Source organism: Malaclemys terrapin, chromosome 4, assembly GCF_027887155.1.
Source record: "Malaclemys terrapin pileata isolate rMalTer1 chromosome 4, rMalTer1.hap1, whole genome shotgun sequence".
NCBI classification, from domain to species: domain Eukaryota; kingdom Metazoa; phylum Chordata; order Testudines; family Emydidae; genus Malaclemys; species Malaclemys terrapin.
The window spans coordinates 30,355,305-30,371,000 of NC_071508.1; the positions used below are offsets into that span (position 1 = coordinate 30,355,305).

General features: G+C 42.7%; 1 protein-coding gene across 1 annotated transcript in view; it reads left to right on the top strand.

Moving 5' to 3' along the window:
* Positions 1-14,282, top strand: part of LOC128835685 (tubulin alpha-8 chain) — a 28,769-nt gene extending 14,487 nt beyond the window's left edge. Inside the window, exons 2-5 of the mRNA XM_054025272.1 lie at positions 2,911-3,133; positions 10,245-10,393; positions 11,950-12,630; positions 13,847-14,282. Coding sequence (XP_053881247.1) covers positions 2,911-3,133; positions 10,245-10,393; positions 11,950-12,630; positions 13,847-14,140 — 1,347 coding nt within the window. The 3' untranslated portion in view covers positions 14,141-14,282. The remainder of the gene's footprint in view (positions 1-2,910; positions 3,134-10,244; positions 10,394-11,949; positions 12,631-13,846) is intronic.
* The last annotated feature ends 1,414 nt before the right edge of the window (positions 14,283-15,696 follow it).

The following is a 15,696-nucleotide window of genomic DNA, read 5'->3' on the forward strand; positions in this document are numbered from 1 at the left end:
GACTTGTTTGGAAGGAGTCTAACAGGTCCTCCTGGGGAGTAGGAAGACCTCAACCAGACTGATGTACCTGGCCAAGTGGAAAAGGGTTTCCCGCTGGGCGTCCGAGCATAGCATCTGTCCCTTGCATTCTTCCATACAGGCTGTCTGGGACTACCTGCTCCATTTGAGGAACCAGGGCCTGGCACACTCTTCCATTAGAGTGCATCTAGCGGCCATTTCCACTTTTCACCTGCCAATCTAAGGACAGATGGTGTTTTTCCCCATGACATGACAGTTAGATTCTTGAGGGCTCGAGACTCTTCCTGCAGGTATGGACTCCTGTCCTGCAGTGGGATCTTAACTTGGTCCTCTCTAGGCTCACCAGCCCATCCTTTGAGCCACTGGGTTCCTGCTCCCTTTCCCACCTGTCATGGAAGGTCATGTTCCTGGTGGCAGTGATGTCGACAAGACAGGTCTCTGAAATTAAAGTCTTGACCTCAGAACCTCCATACACGGTCTTCTACAAAGATAAGGTTCAGTTGCGGCCCCACCTGGCCTTCCTGCCAAAGGTGATCTCCACCTTCCATATGACCAGGACATCTTCCTCCTGGTGTCCTGTCCCAAACCGCACAAGACCAGTGAGGAGAGGCATCTTCACGCCCTGCATGTCTGGAGAGCCTTGGCTTTCTACTTAGAACGTACCAAGCCTTTCCGAATATCTACTCAACTCTTCTTTGCTACAGTGGATCGGATAAAGGGTCACCTGGTGTCCTGGCAGAGGATTTCCAATCGGATCACCTCATGCATAAGGACCTGTTACAACCTGGCGTGGGTTCTGCCGCCACCGATTGTCAGAGCCCATTTGTTGGGAGCACAGGCATCTTCAGCAGCCTTTTTGGTGCACATCCCTATCCAGGACATTTGTAGAGCTGCAATGTGGTCCTCTGTTCACATATTTACCGCTCGTTATGCCATCACTCAGCAGGCCTGAGAGAACGCTGGGTTCGGCAGAGCTGTGTTGCAATCTACATGTTCGTAAACTCCTACCCACCTCCAGGGGTACTGCTGTGGAGTCACCTAGTATGGAATGGACATGAGAAAGCACTTGAAGAAAAGTTACCTTTTCCGTAACTGGTGTTCTTAGAGATGTGTTGCTCATGTCCGTTCCACAACCCACCCTCCTTCCCCACTGTCACCTTCTGGTGAGAAGGAACTGCGGGAGTGGGGGTGCCCCTTGTACTGTGCCATACAGGCACCACTCTAGAGGGCGCCAGAGCCAGTACCCTATGGATACTGCTGAGGGAAAAACTTCCGGCACAATGCATGTGGCAAGCACACACACCTAATGTGGAATGGAGATGAGCAACACATCTCGAAGAACAGCAGTTACAGTAAAGATAACTGTCTTGGCACCTATGTTTGAATCTTAGCCTTTGTTTTTAGCCCTCGGCTGGAAGGCACTTTGGTAGACTACAGAAATGGACAGAGTTGGGACACTAAGACACTGGTGTTTCAATCGCAGCTTTGTTATTGACTTGTGTAGCTGAGATCAGATTGCTGAACCTCTGCCTCAACTTACCCATCTAATATATATAAATCTCTGCCTACTTTTTCAGGGGATGTGGCAAGGACTGGTTTGTATAAGCAGGCCTATTGAACGTGGACAGTTAAGCCATATGTTTATGTATTAAAAAGGGCACTGAAAAGTTGGGGTCTTTTTTTTTTTTTTTTTTTTTTTTTTTTTTTTCTTGGTAATTTGGGGTAGAATCAGTATTCTGTGAGTTTAATGGTGGTGTTGACACTTTGATACTGGCTTCTGACCGGCTACACTAAGCTGGGAACAGTCTGAGTGAGCAGTTGAGTTGGCTGGTGGGGGTGCAGCAAAACTTTGCTCAGACAGTAGTAGGAAATCTTTCAGTGCTGACTAGTTTGGGAAAAGAAAATAATCCTACTTGCACTAAGATATACACGCAAAACAGTGCATGTACCTATAGCTTTGTGTAAGAACCTAAAGTTTCATGTTTTTTATGAATTCAACACTTGGGGGGGGGGGAATCATTTTACAAACAATTACTTTCCTTGTGCAGGATGCACAACTTAAACTTGTTCAGAGTGTGCCCTAAATGAAATGGTGAAGGGGTGACGGTTAGGATCAGTTTTATGTACACCTCTTCCCCCGATAGAACATGAATTCGGATATAACGCAGTAAAGCAGCGCTCCAGGGGGGCATGGCTGTGCACTCCGGCAGATCAAAGCAAGTTCGATATAACGCGGTTTCACCTAGAATGCAGTAAAATTAATTTTTTGGCTCCCGAGGACAGCATTATATCGGGGTAGAGGTGTACTTTTAAGACTAATGGGATAGGGAAGCCTTGTTTTCTGGCCTTGTATATACAAATTTAAAAGGGGGGGAAAAAATGAAATAGCCTCAGTTTCCTTAAAATATAGTGCTCCCCTCTGGTGGTGGTGCTGCACCTGATAACTAAATAAACTTCTGGAGCTGGGTTGGCACGGATAATACCAATGACGCACAGGCTGGTGCTGGTCAATTAACCTTTAATTACGTTCAAAATGGAAAAATTAATATTTCTCAAATAGGGAGAGGACAGAATTTGCTGGGGAAGGAGGTGAAACTTTACATTCAGGTCTCTGAGAGGACATGAAGAATGAGCCTATAAAATGTTGTGACAATGTCCAAAGGGTTTTTCTAGATGAAAATAGATGACTGAAGGAAGGTTTTGTGTTAACAGTTGTAATCTGTTCCAGTTGTCACTAACCCTAATACAATGAGGCCAATGTTATGGGTGCAGTTTTAATAATTCTGCAGTATGGTAGTTCCAAGCAGTTTGTGCTGGGTATTTTGCTAGTCAAGAAAGCCACTGTTCCTGCTAAGAAACCTTAATTTTCTTCTTTTTTTTTTCTCTGTACAGCGTGAGTGCATCTCAGTCCACGTTGGCCAAGCTGGTGTGCAGATTGGCAATGCATGCTGGGAACTCTACTGCCTGGAGCATGGCATTCAGCCCAATGGCACCATGCCAAGTGACAAAACAATTGGTGGTGGTGATGATTCATTTAATACCTTCTTCAGTGAGACTGGTGCAGGAAAGCATGTCCCCCGTGCTGTGTTTGTGGATCTGGAACCTGCAGTGATAGGTAAATACAGTCAGCAGTGTTGTATTGATTTGTAAGAGACATGCCATGGGAACTGGCACAACTGACAGGCTGGAATGTTGGTCTGGGGGTCCCATTTCCCTTGTTTCTGTTCTGATGCCTTATAAATATTCTAAATGCTTTAAATTCTCTCTGTACAAAGCTTACCCCAAGTATGTAATCATTACTCTTCTGCCAAGCAATGCATAAGATTTTCTGCTTTTTCATTGTCTCTAGACAAGTCACTGCAATTAAAAAAAAATATACTTCAAAGTTGGAAGTTAACAAGACATTAAACACTTTACCTATGAAACAATGTCAGCAAAGTATCTACAGACACCAGAAGCCTTTTTGGATTTATTGGGTACTATACATCCTGAGAGCTCTTTAAGCAACTTGCTATTGTGCATTAAAAATATTCCGTATGCTCCATGGCTTTGCATTTTATTTTCCTCTAACAGTAACCACTTGCTAGTGTCTCACTTGTGCAATTCTTTCTCAATCCCCTTTCGTCCCCTGTCAGCATCCCCCTTTTAGCTCAGCTAGCATTTTCCAGCTACTGTTCCCTCTTGACTTCTTCCAGCCTCTTTATAAAATTACTTATGCACTTTGTCACTGCCCCAGGCCCACCGCCCCTTTTGCTGTCTTCCTCTGTTTTTCACTTTCACTCTTCAGTCCATGGTTCTTGTACATGCCTTGCAGTGCTAATGCCAAAAAGTCTGGCAAAGACTGTGCTTTAAACCAGTGCATTCTAGAACTTCACAGATATCTCTTAGCAACTTCTCATTTGGTGCCTCTGTTTTGTTTTCCTGTTTTTGAAAAAATAGTTTTCCCTTAAATATCAGCTTGATAGGGTACGAATCATGTTGGGTAAATCGTCGTGCTGATCTGCACCAATAAGTAAGGTTGTCTCCAAATCTCATGCTGCTTTTGTCATAAATCAGATTTTTTTTTTTTTGTAAGGCTTAGCTTTTGGGTTAAAAGCAGAATATATGCAAAAACAGCAGACAACTTCATCTAGAATTAATTATAAAATCCAATATTACTTTCTACCTGGCTTTAATTAAACTCTGGGTATCTCATTACCATACATTTTAGAATTGCTAAAGCCAAATGGGATAGTTTCTTCTCTGCTGCCTGTGGTACATGAAGAGATAGGCACCAACAGTATTTAACGTCCACTTCAGCATTGTAGTTACATAGTCAGTTTGGTTAGGTCTATGGGATGCTGCGTGGGGGCAAAGGAGGTCTTCCCTCAAGGTTGCTGATGGTCAGCCATGCCAGCTTGTACCATAGGAAGTCTCTAGGCTTTAACTGCCCATCCTGCAAAGTAGTTATCCCTGTGAATATCCTCTCAGTTGCACCAACCTGCTTTGACACCGACCAGGCAGTAGATTTAACTCTGTACCTGAGGACAGCATACCATTCATTATAGGATCATTGCCTTTCCTTCCTTTTGGCAACCATCAGGCTCACTTCCATCAACCTTGGTCCATCATCACCTCAGTGTTTGGTATGGGAGGTGGTCCAAAGAAGCTATGCCATTTAGTTCCTATCCCCTCCCTGTCCCTCCTTTGGGGGACCCATCCCAAAGAGCCTACTGGGACTGCATTTCTGTCTCTTTTTGCAATGGGCACTATAGAGGAAGTACCTCCTCAGTGGAGAGGAGAGAAGTTCTATTTAAGGTACTTCTTCATCCCCAAGGAGACTGGAAGCCTCGGACAAATACCAACTTCAAGTGCCTGAACATCTATGTCAAGAAATGAAAGTTCAGTATAGTCTCCCTCACATCAATCATCCCATCCCTATATCAGGAGCACTCTTGACCTCCGGGATATGTAGTTTCACATCATATGTCTGGTGCACCAGCATTTCCCAAGGTTTGTGTTGCACAGCAATCACTACCAATACCAAGTTTTGCCTTTTGGGCTCTCAGTGGTGCTGCACATGTTTATGCCTTACAGTGGGGGCCTACCTTGGAAGGACAGACATCCAGATGTTTTCATGCTTAAGCAAGTGGCTGGTCGTGGCCACTAAATCTCAGGTCTGGGTCAACATCCTGTCCATTCTCCAGCTGTTTGCACATCTAGGCCTGCTGGTGAATGAGAAGAAATCCACATTAACACCTGTGTCGCACACAGAATTCATTGGGACCATATAGCCTCTGCATGGAATAATTGCCTAACTACCACTTGACAGGTTCTGGATGGTGCATGATCTCTAGCCCAGTGGTTCCCAAACTGGGGTTCGTGAAATGTTATACGGGGTTCTCAGGAAAAAAAATCCTTAATGACGGACATAGCTGTCCCTAGGGACCCCAGGCAGCACAGGGCCAGCAGCCCAGAGCCCCTGGACTTCCAAGAGCTAAGCAGATCAAAGCAAACATATATATATCATACTGAGGAGATTAAAACTTCAAGACTCCTTATAAGAAATGGAAAGGGAGGCGGATATTTTTTGCTGTTTTTAAAATTAAATAGGCACCTAGTGTTTGTTTCTAAAATTATTATGAAGAACAAGTTTAGGCTTCGTTGTAACATGTGTTGTTTGCCTGGACTCCTCAAGACCTGAATGCTTGTTTAGGAGGAGCTCTTTGAGGTGGCTTCTTAAATACCTTCATGCTGTTTCACATCTGATACTCCTTGATGAAACATAGACTTGTCTTCTAACAGGCTTATTCAAAGTGATACAAGCTATGAAAGTGAGATCTTGGAAGTGTTGCTGTTTTCATAATGTAATAAAAATACTGGAATGATTAATAATAAATAATGTGTAATAATCATGTCCTAAAACATTTTATATTTCCAAGATCACTGCTTTTATAATTTATACTCAAGTAAAGGAGAAAATCCCTGGAAATATTCATTTTTTAGGAGGGGATTCATGAGACTTGACCTTTTTAGTGAAAGGGTTTCACAGGTGGTTAAAGTTTGGGAACCACTGCTCTAGCCCCACCTATGGTTCCAACCCCTGATGTACATAAGATCATGCCTTGACCTGGTGGGTTTTATGGCAGCACCTACATTCTTTGCCCTGCACACAAGACACTCTGCTTCCAGAGACTTTAGGCATGGCAGTCCTAGGTCTACTGGCTGCTCTCCCTCTGGTAGTCCTCCAGTCTCTAGATTAGTTGACAGGTTTCAGAGTAGCAGCCGTGTTAGTCTGTATACGCAAAAAGAACAGGAGTACTTGTGGCATCTTAGAGACTAACAAATTTATTAGAGCATAAGCTTTCGTGGACTACAGCCCACTTCTTCGGATGCATATAGAGTGGAATAAATATTGAGGAGATATATACACACACATACAGAGAGCATGAACAGGTGGGAGTTGTCTTACCAACTCTGAGAGGCCAATTAAGTAAGAGGAAAAAAAAAAAAAAAACTTTTGAAGTGATGATCAAGATAGCCCAGTACAGACAGTTTGATAATAAGTGTGAGAATACTTACAAGGGGAGATAGAGTCAATGTTTGTAATGGCTCAGCCATTCCCAGTCCTTATTCAATCCTGAGTTGATTGTGTCTAGTTTGCTGGATGTACTGGGCTATCTTGATTATCACTTCAAAAGTTTTTTTTTTTTTTTTCTCTTACTTAATTGGCCTCTCAGAGTTGGTAAGACAACTCCCACCTGTTCATGGGGTGTGTGTGTGAATTAATTAATTTATTAATCAATATTTATTCCACTCTATATGCATCCAAAGAAGTGGGCTGTAGTCCACGAAAGCTTATGCTCTAATAAATGTTAGTCTCTAAGGTGCCACAAGTACTCCTGTTTTTTAGATTAGTTGAAGGACCCTGGCAACATTCACAAAATCCCCATTCAGCCCCAGTTCACTTTCAAGGGCCTGGGGGAGATTGTAATCCCAAGTAGTATCTTTGAAGACCATATTGTATTAAGCTAATGAATTGCTGTGGATCAGGGATTTTATGCAACTCTTGATGGAGGGTTACCACAGTACCTCCAGGAACAAAAAACCAGTAGAGGTGACTAAGTTGAATCACTTGGGTTATAAACACATCCAGAGAGGTATACCCACTGGGTAGACTTGCATATATTGGTTCAAACTGGGTTGTCCAGATACCAACAGACAAACACTTTTGATATAAAAAGCTTAAACTTAGGACTGCCTTTCTGTTAGCAAATAGAGGACCTTGTGTCCAAGGGGGGGCCCCAGCTCTTACAGAAGGGTTGGAAGGACTTGGTCCAGCTAGGACCCCATAAGAGGGATGGGCACCTCCTAATATGTTTACAGTATGCTTAAATCTGTTTTCTCTGTAATGCTTTTACTTTAAGAATAAATGTGCTTTCTTAGAAAGAGTTGTATGGTAACTTGTAACTGTTGGTACTTGGACCACTGTTTATAGCCCATGGGGGGAGAGCTATTTAACATCTGTATCAATGACCTGAAAGAAAATATTAAAATTATCACTGACAAAGTTTGCAGATCCCCCAAAAATTGGGGGAGTCATAAATAATAAAGAGGTCATCGATTCAGAGTGATCTAGGATGCAAGTAAACAGTGCGTTTTTAATATGGCTAAATGTATCCATCTGTGAATAAAGAACATGGTCCAGCCTTGCGGGATGGAGGACTTTATCCTGGGAAGCACTGACTCTGGAAAAGAATTTTGGATAATCAACTGAACATGAGTTTCCCAGTGTGATGCTGTGACCAAAGGGCTAATGTGTTGCTGGGGTGTATAACCATGGGAATCTCGAGCAGGAGTAGAAAGGTTACTTTATTTCTGCATTTGACAGCTGCTAAGGATTGAAAACCTTCTTATAGTGGGAGACTCAAGGAGCTCAACCTATTTAGCTGAGCAAAGAGAAGGTTAAGGGGTGACTTGATTAGTCTATAAGTATCTAAATGGGGAACAAATATTTAACAATGGCCTCTTCAATCCAGCAGAGAAAGTTGTAACGATCCAATAGCTGGAAATTGAAACTAGAAAAATTGAGTCTGGGAATAAGGCATAAACTTTTAACAGTGAAAGTAATTAATGATTGGAACAATGTACCAAGGGTCGTGATGGATTCTCCCTCATTGACAATCCTTAAATCAAGACTAGATGTTTTTCTAGAAATCTACTGTAAGAACTACTTTGAAGTTTTCTGTCCCTAGAATCCCCAGATCCTAGATTTCTTCCTAAGGTGTTGTCAGAATCCATATCAGTGAGGTCATGCACCTACCTATGGTCTTCCCCAAATCTCATGCTGGCAGAGAGGAGTATAGATTGCACCCACCGAACGTGCACAGAGCCATATTATTCTATGTGGACAGGATGAAATCCTTCCAGAAGTCTCCCAGATTGTTTCTGGCTTACGCAGAGAGACTCAAAGGATGAGCTGCATCTACATAAGATATCAAAATGGATAGCCCAGTGCAACAGGAGAGAAGGACCTGGCAAAGTACAAGTCCACTCCACCAGGGACCTGTCCACCTCTGTAGCCTCTCTAGCAAACTTGCCAATCCAGGATATTTGAAAAGCAGTGACCTGGTTGTCTACACATTTTAGCAAAGCACTACACATTGGTGCAAGCAGCCAGGGATGATAGAAGATCATGTTAGTCTGTGTTCTTAGGAAAAATAATGGGCTAGCACTTATGACCCACACGCCATCCCTGCTACTTTGGAATCCTGATATAATTGGCTCTTGTGAAAGAACTGATGTTGGGGTGATTCTGCCCATAAAGGCCTTATGAAGTGCACAAGGAAGGGTGCATGCACCAATCCAAATATACTCTTGACTAGAACATTCTCTGGCGCTTGCACTGGATATGTGCTCACCAAGTGCAGAATAGTCCACATCTCGAACATCAGTTACTGTATGGATAAATGTACCTTCATCTGACTCCTATTCCAAGTGATGCACAGACTGGTGTGATGAATGATGACTAATACAACAATCTGGATTGCACCCATTTTACCAAGCAATCAAACCTTTTTTTTTTTTTTTTTTTTTTTTTTTTTTTCATGCTGCCAAAGGCAAGGTCTTACATCTAGTTAAAAAAAAAAAAAAGGACTGCATCCTGGTCAGAGAATATTGAGTAGACGTAGAGGTAATGTATTGAGAGAGAGCATTGGTGAGACAACTACTGAAATATTGTGTCCAGTTGTAGGATCCCTATTTTAAAAAAGATGTATAAAAATTGGAAAGGGCTCAGAAGAGCTATGAAAACATTGGGAGGAAGAATGGGACAGAAAGTTGAAATGATTTGCTCCTGGTTGATAAGTAAACTGCACAGGGAAAAGAGATTCTTCAAACTAACAAAGGCACATGATTTTTTTCCTAGATTAACCTCAGCCATTTAACCATTCGAATAAGATGCAGATTTATAGCCATTTGGTAACCAACCATTTGAAGGAATTATCTTGAGAAGTGGTAAATTATTATTTAGGCCAGATTTCTTAAAGGTATTATAACACCTGGAGTGATCTTCAAAAGTGCCTGGGCATGCTTAATTCTCTTCTGGCTTCACTGTGCATTTAGGTTCTTTTGGGGTGCTTTCTGCCTCTTTAGGTGCCTAAATATCGTTAAAAATCATGATTATTTTTCTTTATTTTTCTCTATATCCTTAAATAGAAATTGGAAGTTTTTCCAAATATAGCCCAGTAACTTGTGGTTGAATTAGACATTTGATGTATGTTTACGTAGTTGGAAAAGAACTTTCTCTGCTGCAGGCATTGTAGGAGAGAGTTTCTGGCCTGTGTTATGCAGGCGATCAGCCTAGATGATCATTGTGTTATACCTTTTGGCTTTAGAAATCTGAGTTTATAAAATCTGGAAAATTGCTGCTTTGCTTTAAAGTATTTATGAAACATAAGTTGTTTGTATAGTTTAATATTTGCCCGTGCCAGAGTGGTATTGAGGCCAAAAAATTCAAACTTGCATACCTGAATAAGCGACTTGATTTTCTTGGATGTTAAACATCCACTGAACCTAGCAGGCATCCTAGGTATCTTCTAGCGACGGCATCTCTAAAGTTAAGCCATTTTTGTTGAGCTGTCTAGAGGTGGGTTTGGATGCCTTATTTTAGGCATGTGAGCTTGAAAATTTTTGTCTAAACCAAAATTAACTTACTGTAAAACTCATGCACAATATTCCCTTTCCAGACGAAGTACGAAATGGGACATACAAGCAGCTTTTCCACCCTGAACAACTGATCTCTGGCAAGGAGGATGCTGCTAATAATTATGCTCGAGGCCATTACACTGTTGGGAAAGAGATAATTGACCTTGTTCTGGAGCGTATCAGGAAGCTGGTAAGTTCCAGTTTTTCTGCACTGAAGATTGTACCTTTTTAAAGATCTTTCTACATCATGGTTTGTGAGGTTTGGAAATTAATCTAGTTAAGTGCTCAGATGTGTGGGGGCTCGGAATTCAGCTCTGTAGTCTGTTGGGTCATGTACAGCAGCTGTAAGTCTGCCGTTCTCTTTAGTCATGTGAAAATGGACTACTCCGATCAGAGGAAAATCTAAGACCCCTTGTGACTCTCTTCTTGGACTGCAATTGAACCAGCACCCTCAACTTGCCTAAAAAGCATGTTTATATCAGACCAAAAAGTTTGTTTCAAGTTTGTCTGAAATTCACAAAGTCCAGGGCTGAGGCCTATCCACATAACACCCTGGTTTGCACTCTTATCGATGAGAAGGGACCAGTCCTTAGCTGCAGCCACTGCACCGTTTTAGCCTCCACAACTGAATGCTTGCTTTTGTGGGCTGAAGTCTGATCTTCATGTTCAAATGTGTTTCCTTCTAACTTCATTGTTTTATTAATATTTTTTTTATGAACAAAGATGCAAGGTGGGAGAGAAACTATGACCATGCTGTGAGGTCTCAGGCTCCCTCAGTCTACACACCATGTGGTGAACTAGCTGAGGTGAAGTCCCAAGTTTATTTTCTAGCTCCTTTTAGGGGTAGTTAGTATGTGCTTTGCATTTTGAGCCCCTGGAGTCCTTGCTCTAAATATTCAATCTAAATTAGGGATGAAGTGCCAGGGAAGTCTTTCTAAACAAGTCTGTTAGAGGGCACACAAGACTAACTCAATAAATTCTGTCTTGTTCCTTGCAAACTGTCAACACTTGTTAATTAGTCCTGGGAGTCATTGCTGACCAGTATGTGACCCTGCACCCTTGAGGAGAAAGTGCAGTGTTAATCTTTAATAGCTCAGGGAAAGATCTGAACTAGAGCTTCCTTGAATAGTCCAATATGTTGCAATTCACTGCACTGGATTCAACAGCCTTATGACATTTTCTGGGAATATGCAGGGCTTAAATCGCACTGGAAGTTAGGATAATAGTCAGTTCTAGATCTGTCCAGAACATCAAATAAATTTGTTTATAAATAGTAAATTATAAAGGTGGATTGATTTTGGCTGTTTCTAGACACTGTTGGTGTGCAGGGTGAATGGCTATTTGCTTAAATGACACTAAGAAGCTGACAAATCCAGCTGTGTCTCTCACTGAGATAAAAAGGGTATAAATGGGTCTTGGGAAACATGGTGCCACTAAAGTGGAGTGAGGTAGATCTGTACTAAAAGGACTCTCAGTAAAGGGACGTCCAAGAATTGTATAAACAGATTTGTCTGGTTTTGGCTTCTGGGGAGGAGGGTTGTCCTGACTAATACCCTGATGGATAAATAACCTTTTTTCCTGGAGCTTGAGAAGGGTTTTCATCCATCTTTGAATTCATAAGAGCTGAGCAGATGTGTAAGCTCCTTGGGAAGAAGGGGGGTGTGTGTGGGTGGGTGGGTGTGGGTGTGTTTTTGTATTCTAAATGTTCAGACTTGCCCACTGTAAAATATTTTTTCTTTCTTTCAGGCTGACCAGTGCACTGGTTTGCAGGGCTTCCTGATTTTCCACAGTTTTGGGGGAGGCACTGGCTCAGGCTTTACTTCACTACTGATGGAGCGCCTCTCAGTCGACTATGGGAAAAAATCCAAGTTAGAATTTGCAATCTATCCTGCACCCCAGGTCTCCACAGCAGTCGTTGAGCCGTACAACTCCATTTTGACTACCCACACCACTCTGGAGCATTCAGACTGTGCCTTTATGGTTGACAATGAGGCCATCTACGACATTTGCCGTAGGAACCTGGACATTGAACGCCCTACCTACACCAACCTCAATCGCCTCATTGGTCAGATAGTGTCTTCCATTACTGCCTCCCTCCGATTTGATGGTGCCTTAAATGTGGATCTGACCGAATTTCAGACTAATCTGGTGCCTTACCCCCGTATTCACTTCCCATTGGTAACCTACTCCCCAATTATTTCAGCAGAGAGAGCCTACCATGAGCAGCTCTCTGTGTCTGAGATCACCAATGCTTGCTTTGAGCCATCCAATCAGATGGTGAAGTGTGATCCTCGCCATGGCAAGTATATGGCCTGTTGTATGTTGTACCGTGGTGATGTTGTCCCCAAGGATGTCAATGCTGCTATTGCTGCTATCAAAACCAAGCGCACAATCCAATTTGTTGACTGGTGTCCTACTGGTTTTAAGGCAAGTCTCTTAACAGCTGCTAAATAATTATACAATGGCTTTTTACTCCCTTGTTGTACATCAATGGCTTATTGAAATGTATTTTTAAAGCTGTCGTGTAGGTATCTGGTGAGCTTTATAAAACATCTTAGGGGGAGGCGCTTGCATTTGTTTGTGTGCAGAGCTCTTTAGACAGTTATATGAAGTAAAATTTATGATCTGGAGGATGTCATGGATTGCACCCTCAGCAACTTTGCAGATGACCCTAAACTGGGAGGAGTGATAGATACACTGGAGGGTAGGGATAAGAGACAGAGGGACCTTGACAAATTGGAGGATTGAGCCAAAAGAAATCTGATGTTCAACAAGGTTAAGTGCAGAGTCCTGCACTTAGGAAGGAAGAATCCCATGCACTGCTACGAACTAGGGATCGAGAGGCTAGGCAACAGTTCTGCAGAAAAGCACCTAGGTGTTACGGTAGAGAAGAAGCTGGATATGAGTCAGTGTGCCCTTGTTGCCAAGAAGGCTAATGGCATTTTGGCCTGTATAAGTAGGAGCATTGCCAGCAGATCAAGGGACGTGATCGTTCCCCTTTATTCGGCATTGGTGAGGCCTCATCTGGAGTACTTTGTCCAGTTTGGGCCCCACACAACAAGAAGGATGTGGAAAAATTGGAAGGAGTCCAGCGGAGGGCAACAAAAATGATTAGGGGGCTGGAGCACATGACTTATGAGGGGAGGCTGAGGGAATTGGGATGATCTAGTCTTCAGAAGAGAAGAATGAGGGGGGATTTGATAGCTGCTTTCAACTACCTGAAAGGGGGTTCCAAAGAGGATGGATCTAGACTGTTCTCAGTGGTACCAGATGATAGAACAAGGAGTAATGGTCTCAAGTTACAGTGGAGGAGGTTTAGGTTGGATATTAGGAAAAACTTCTTCACTGGGAGGGTGGTGAAGCACTGGAGTGGGTTACCTAGGGAGGTGGTGGAATCTCCCTCCTTAAAATGTTTTTTAAGGTCAGGCTTGACAAAGCCCTTGCTGGGATGATTTAGTTGGGGATTGGTCCTGTTTTGAGCAGGGGGTTGGACTAGATGACCTCCTGAGATCCCTTCCAACCCTGAGATTCTATGATTCTATAAGTAAAATTTAATGTCTTGCTTTTTACTATGTGGCCAGAAACTAATCACAGCCATCACCAAACCCTACAGGAAAACTAAGTGTGTTCTCCTCTTTTCCAGGTTGGTATAAATTATCAGCCCCCAACCGTTGTTCCTGGCGGTGATCTAGCCAAAGTTCAGCGTGCAGTCTGCATGCTCAGCAACACCACAGCCATTGCTGAAGCATGGGCCCGTCTGGACCACAAGTTTGACTTGATGTACGCCAAACGTGCCTTTGTTCACTGGTATGTGGGAGAAGGGATGGAGGAAGGAGAATTCTCAGAGGCTCGGGAAGACTTGGCTGCACTTGAGAAGGATTATGAAGAAGTGGGCACAGACTCAATTGATGGAGAGGATGAAGGCGAGGAATATTAAATTTCACAGAAGTAAAATGCTAAGTTTTACCATTTTACTACTTTTTCCTCAATGTAAATGGGGAAACCTCTGATGAATGTAAATCCATTGATCTTTAGTATTCCATACCAAACTGCTTGGAATAAACCTTTTTTAATCAGGACCGTTTGCTATCCTTTAACTTTGCATCAACTGACTCATTCCACCATATATAAATGAATAGCCAAAAGTTCTACATATTAATATCTGTATCTGAGTGACAAGCAAATTTTAATTTATGAAAATGACAGTCCAAGTGCCTTATACAATTTACCAGAGCAACTTCCATTCCTTTCTTAGAAATGGTGCCAGTTCAGGGGCAAATGGCCCATATTTGCCTTTTGTACATTTCCATTCATATTCTAGAAGATGAAACTTCACTGTGAAAAATCACATAGATTGGAGCTTTATAGCTTACAGAATAGTCTCTTAATGAAACTGTATAGGAGCACCCTACCAAAATCACAGCCATAAAAAATGTATCCTGGAATGTGAAATCTGGTCTTTTGTTTTTAATTTATAAGGGGCGGGGGTCGCACTCAGGAGCTTACTATGTGAAAGGGGTCATCAGTACAAAAGTTTGAGAACCACTGAATAGATTTCATGAGGGAGACCAGTGTTTCTCAAATGGGTGGGTCCTGCCCCAAAAGTGAATTGCAGGGGGTGGTTTGCAAGTTACTTGGGGGTGGGAGGGAAGGTTGCAGTATTTCCATCCTTCTGAGCTGCCTTCAGAGCTGGGTGGCCAGAGCGCAGCAGCTGTTGGCTGGGTGCCCAGCTCTGAAGGCAGCAGCACAGAAGTAAGGGTAGCAATACCATACTATGCCATCCTTACTTCTGTATTGCTGTGAGTGGTGGCTCTGCCTTCACAGCTGGGCTACCAGTTAGCAGCTGCTGCTTTCCAGCCACCCTGCTCTGAAAGCAGCACAGAAGTATGGGTGGCAATCACAGACACACACACCCTCTTACAAACCCTGCCCCCAACTCCTTTTTGGGTCAGGACCCCTACAATTACAATACTGAAGTTTCAGATTTAAATACTTGAAATCATGAGATTTACCATTTTTTAAATCCTATGACCATGAAAGTGAGCAAAATGGACCCTGAGTTTGGTAGGGTCATGCTTCCCTGCAGCTTACGCTTCATTCTTCACAGGTGGGCAATGAAATGTGAACATCAGGAACAAATCTGTTAATCTAAATTAATCAGCATGAGTATTTAAATGTCACAACCCTGGTAAAGTTACCCTGCCTGGATACCCCCTCCCCCTCATGCAGTGTTTGGGTTCCCACATGTTGAACACCTACTTTATGCTTCCTTGGACCTCAGTAGGCTTCAGCCTCTGGCACGCTTCCTTGATCCTTGACCTCCTGAGATCCCTTCCAACCCTGAGATTCTATGATTCTATAAGTAAAATTTAATGTCTTGCTTTTTACTATGTGGCTAGTAACTAATCACAGCCATCACCAAACCCTACAGGAAAACTAAGCGTGTTCTCCTCTTTTTCAGGTTGGTATAAATTATCAGCCCCCAATCGTTGT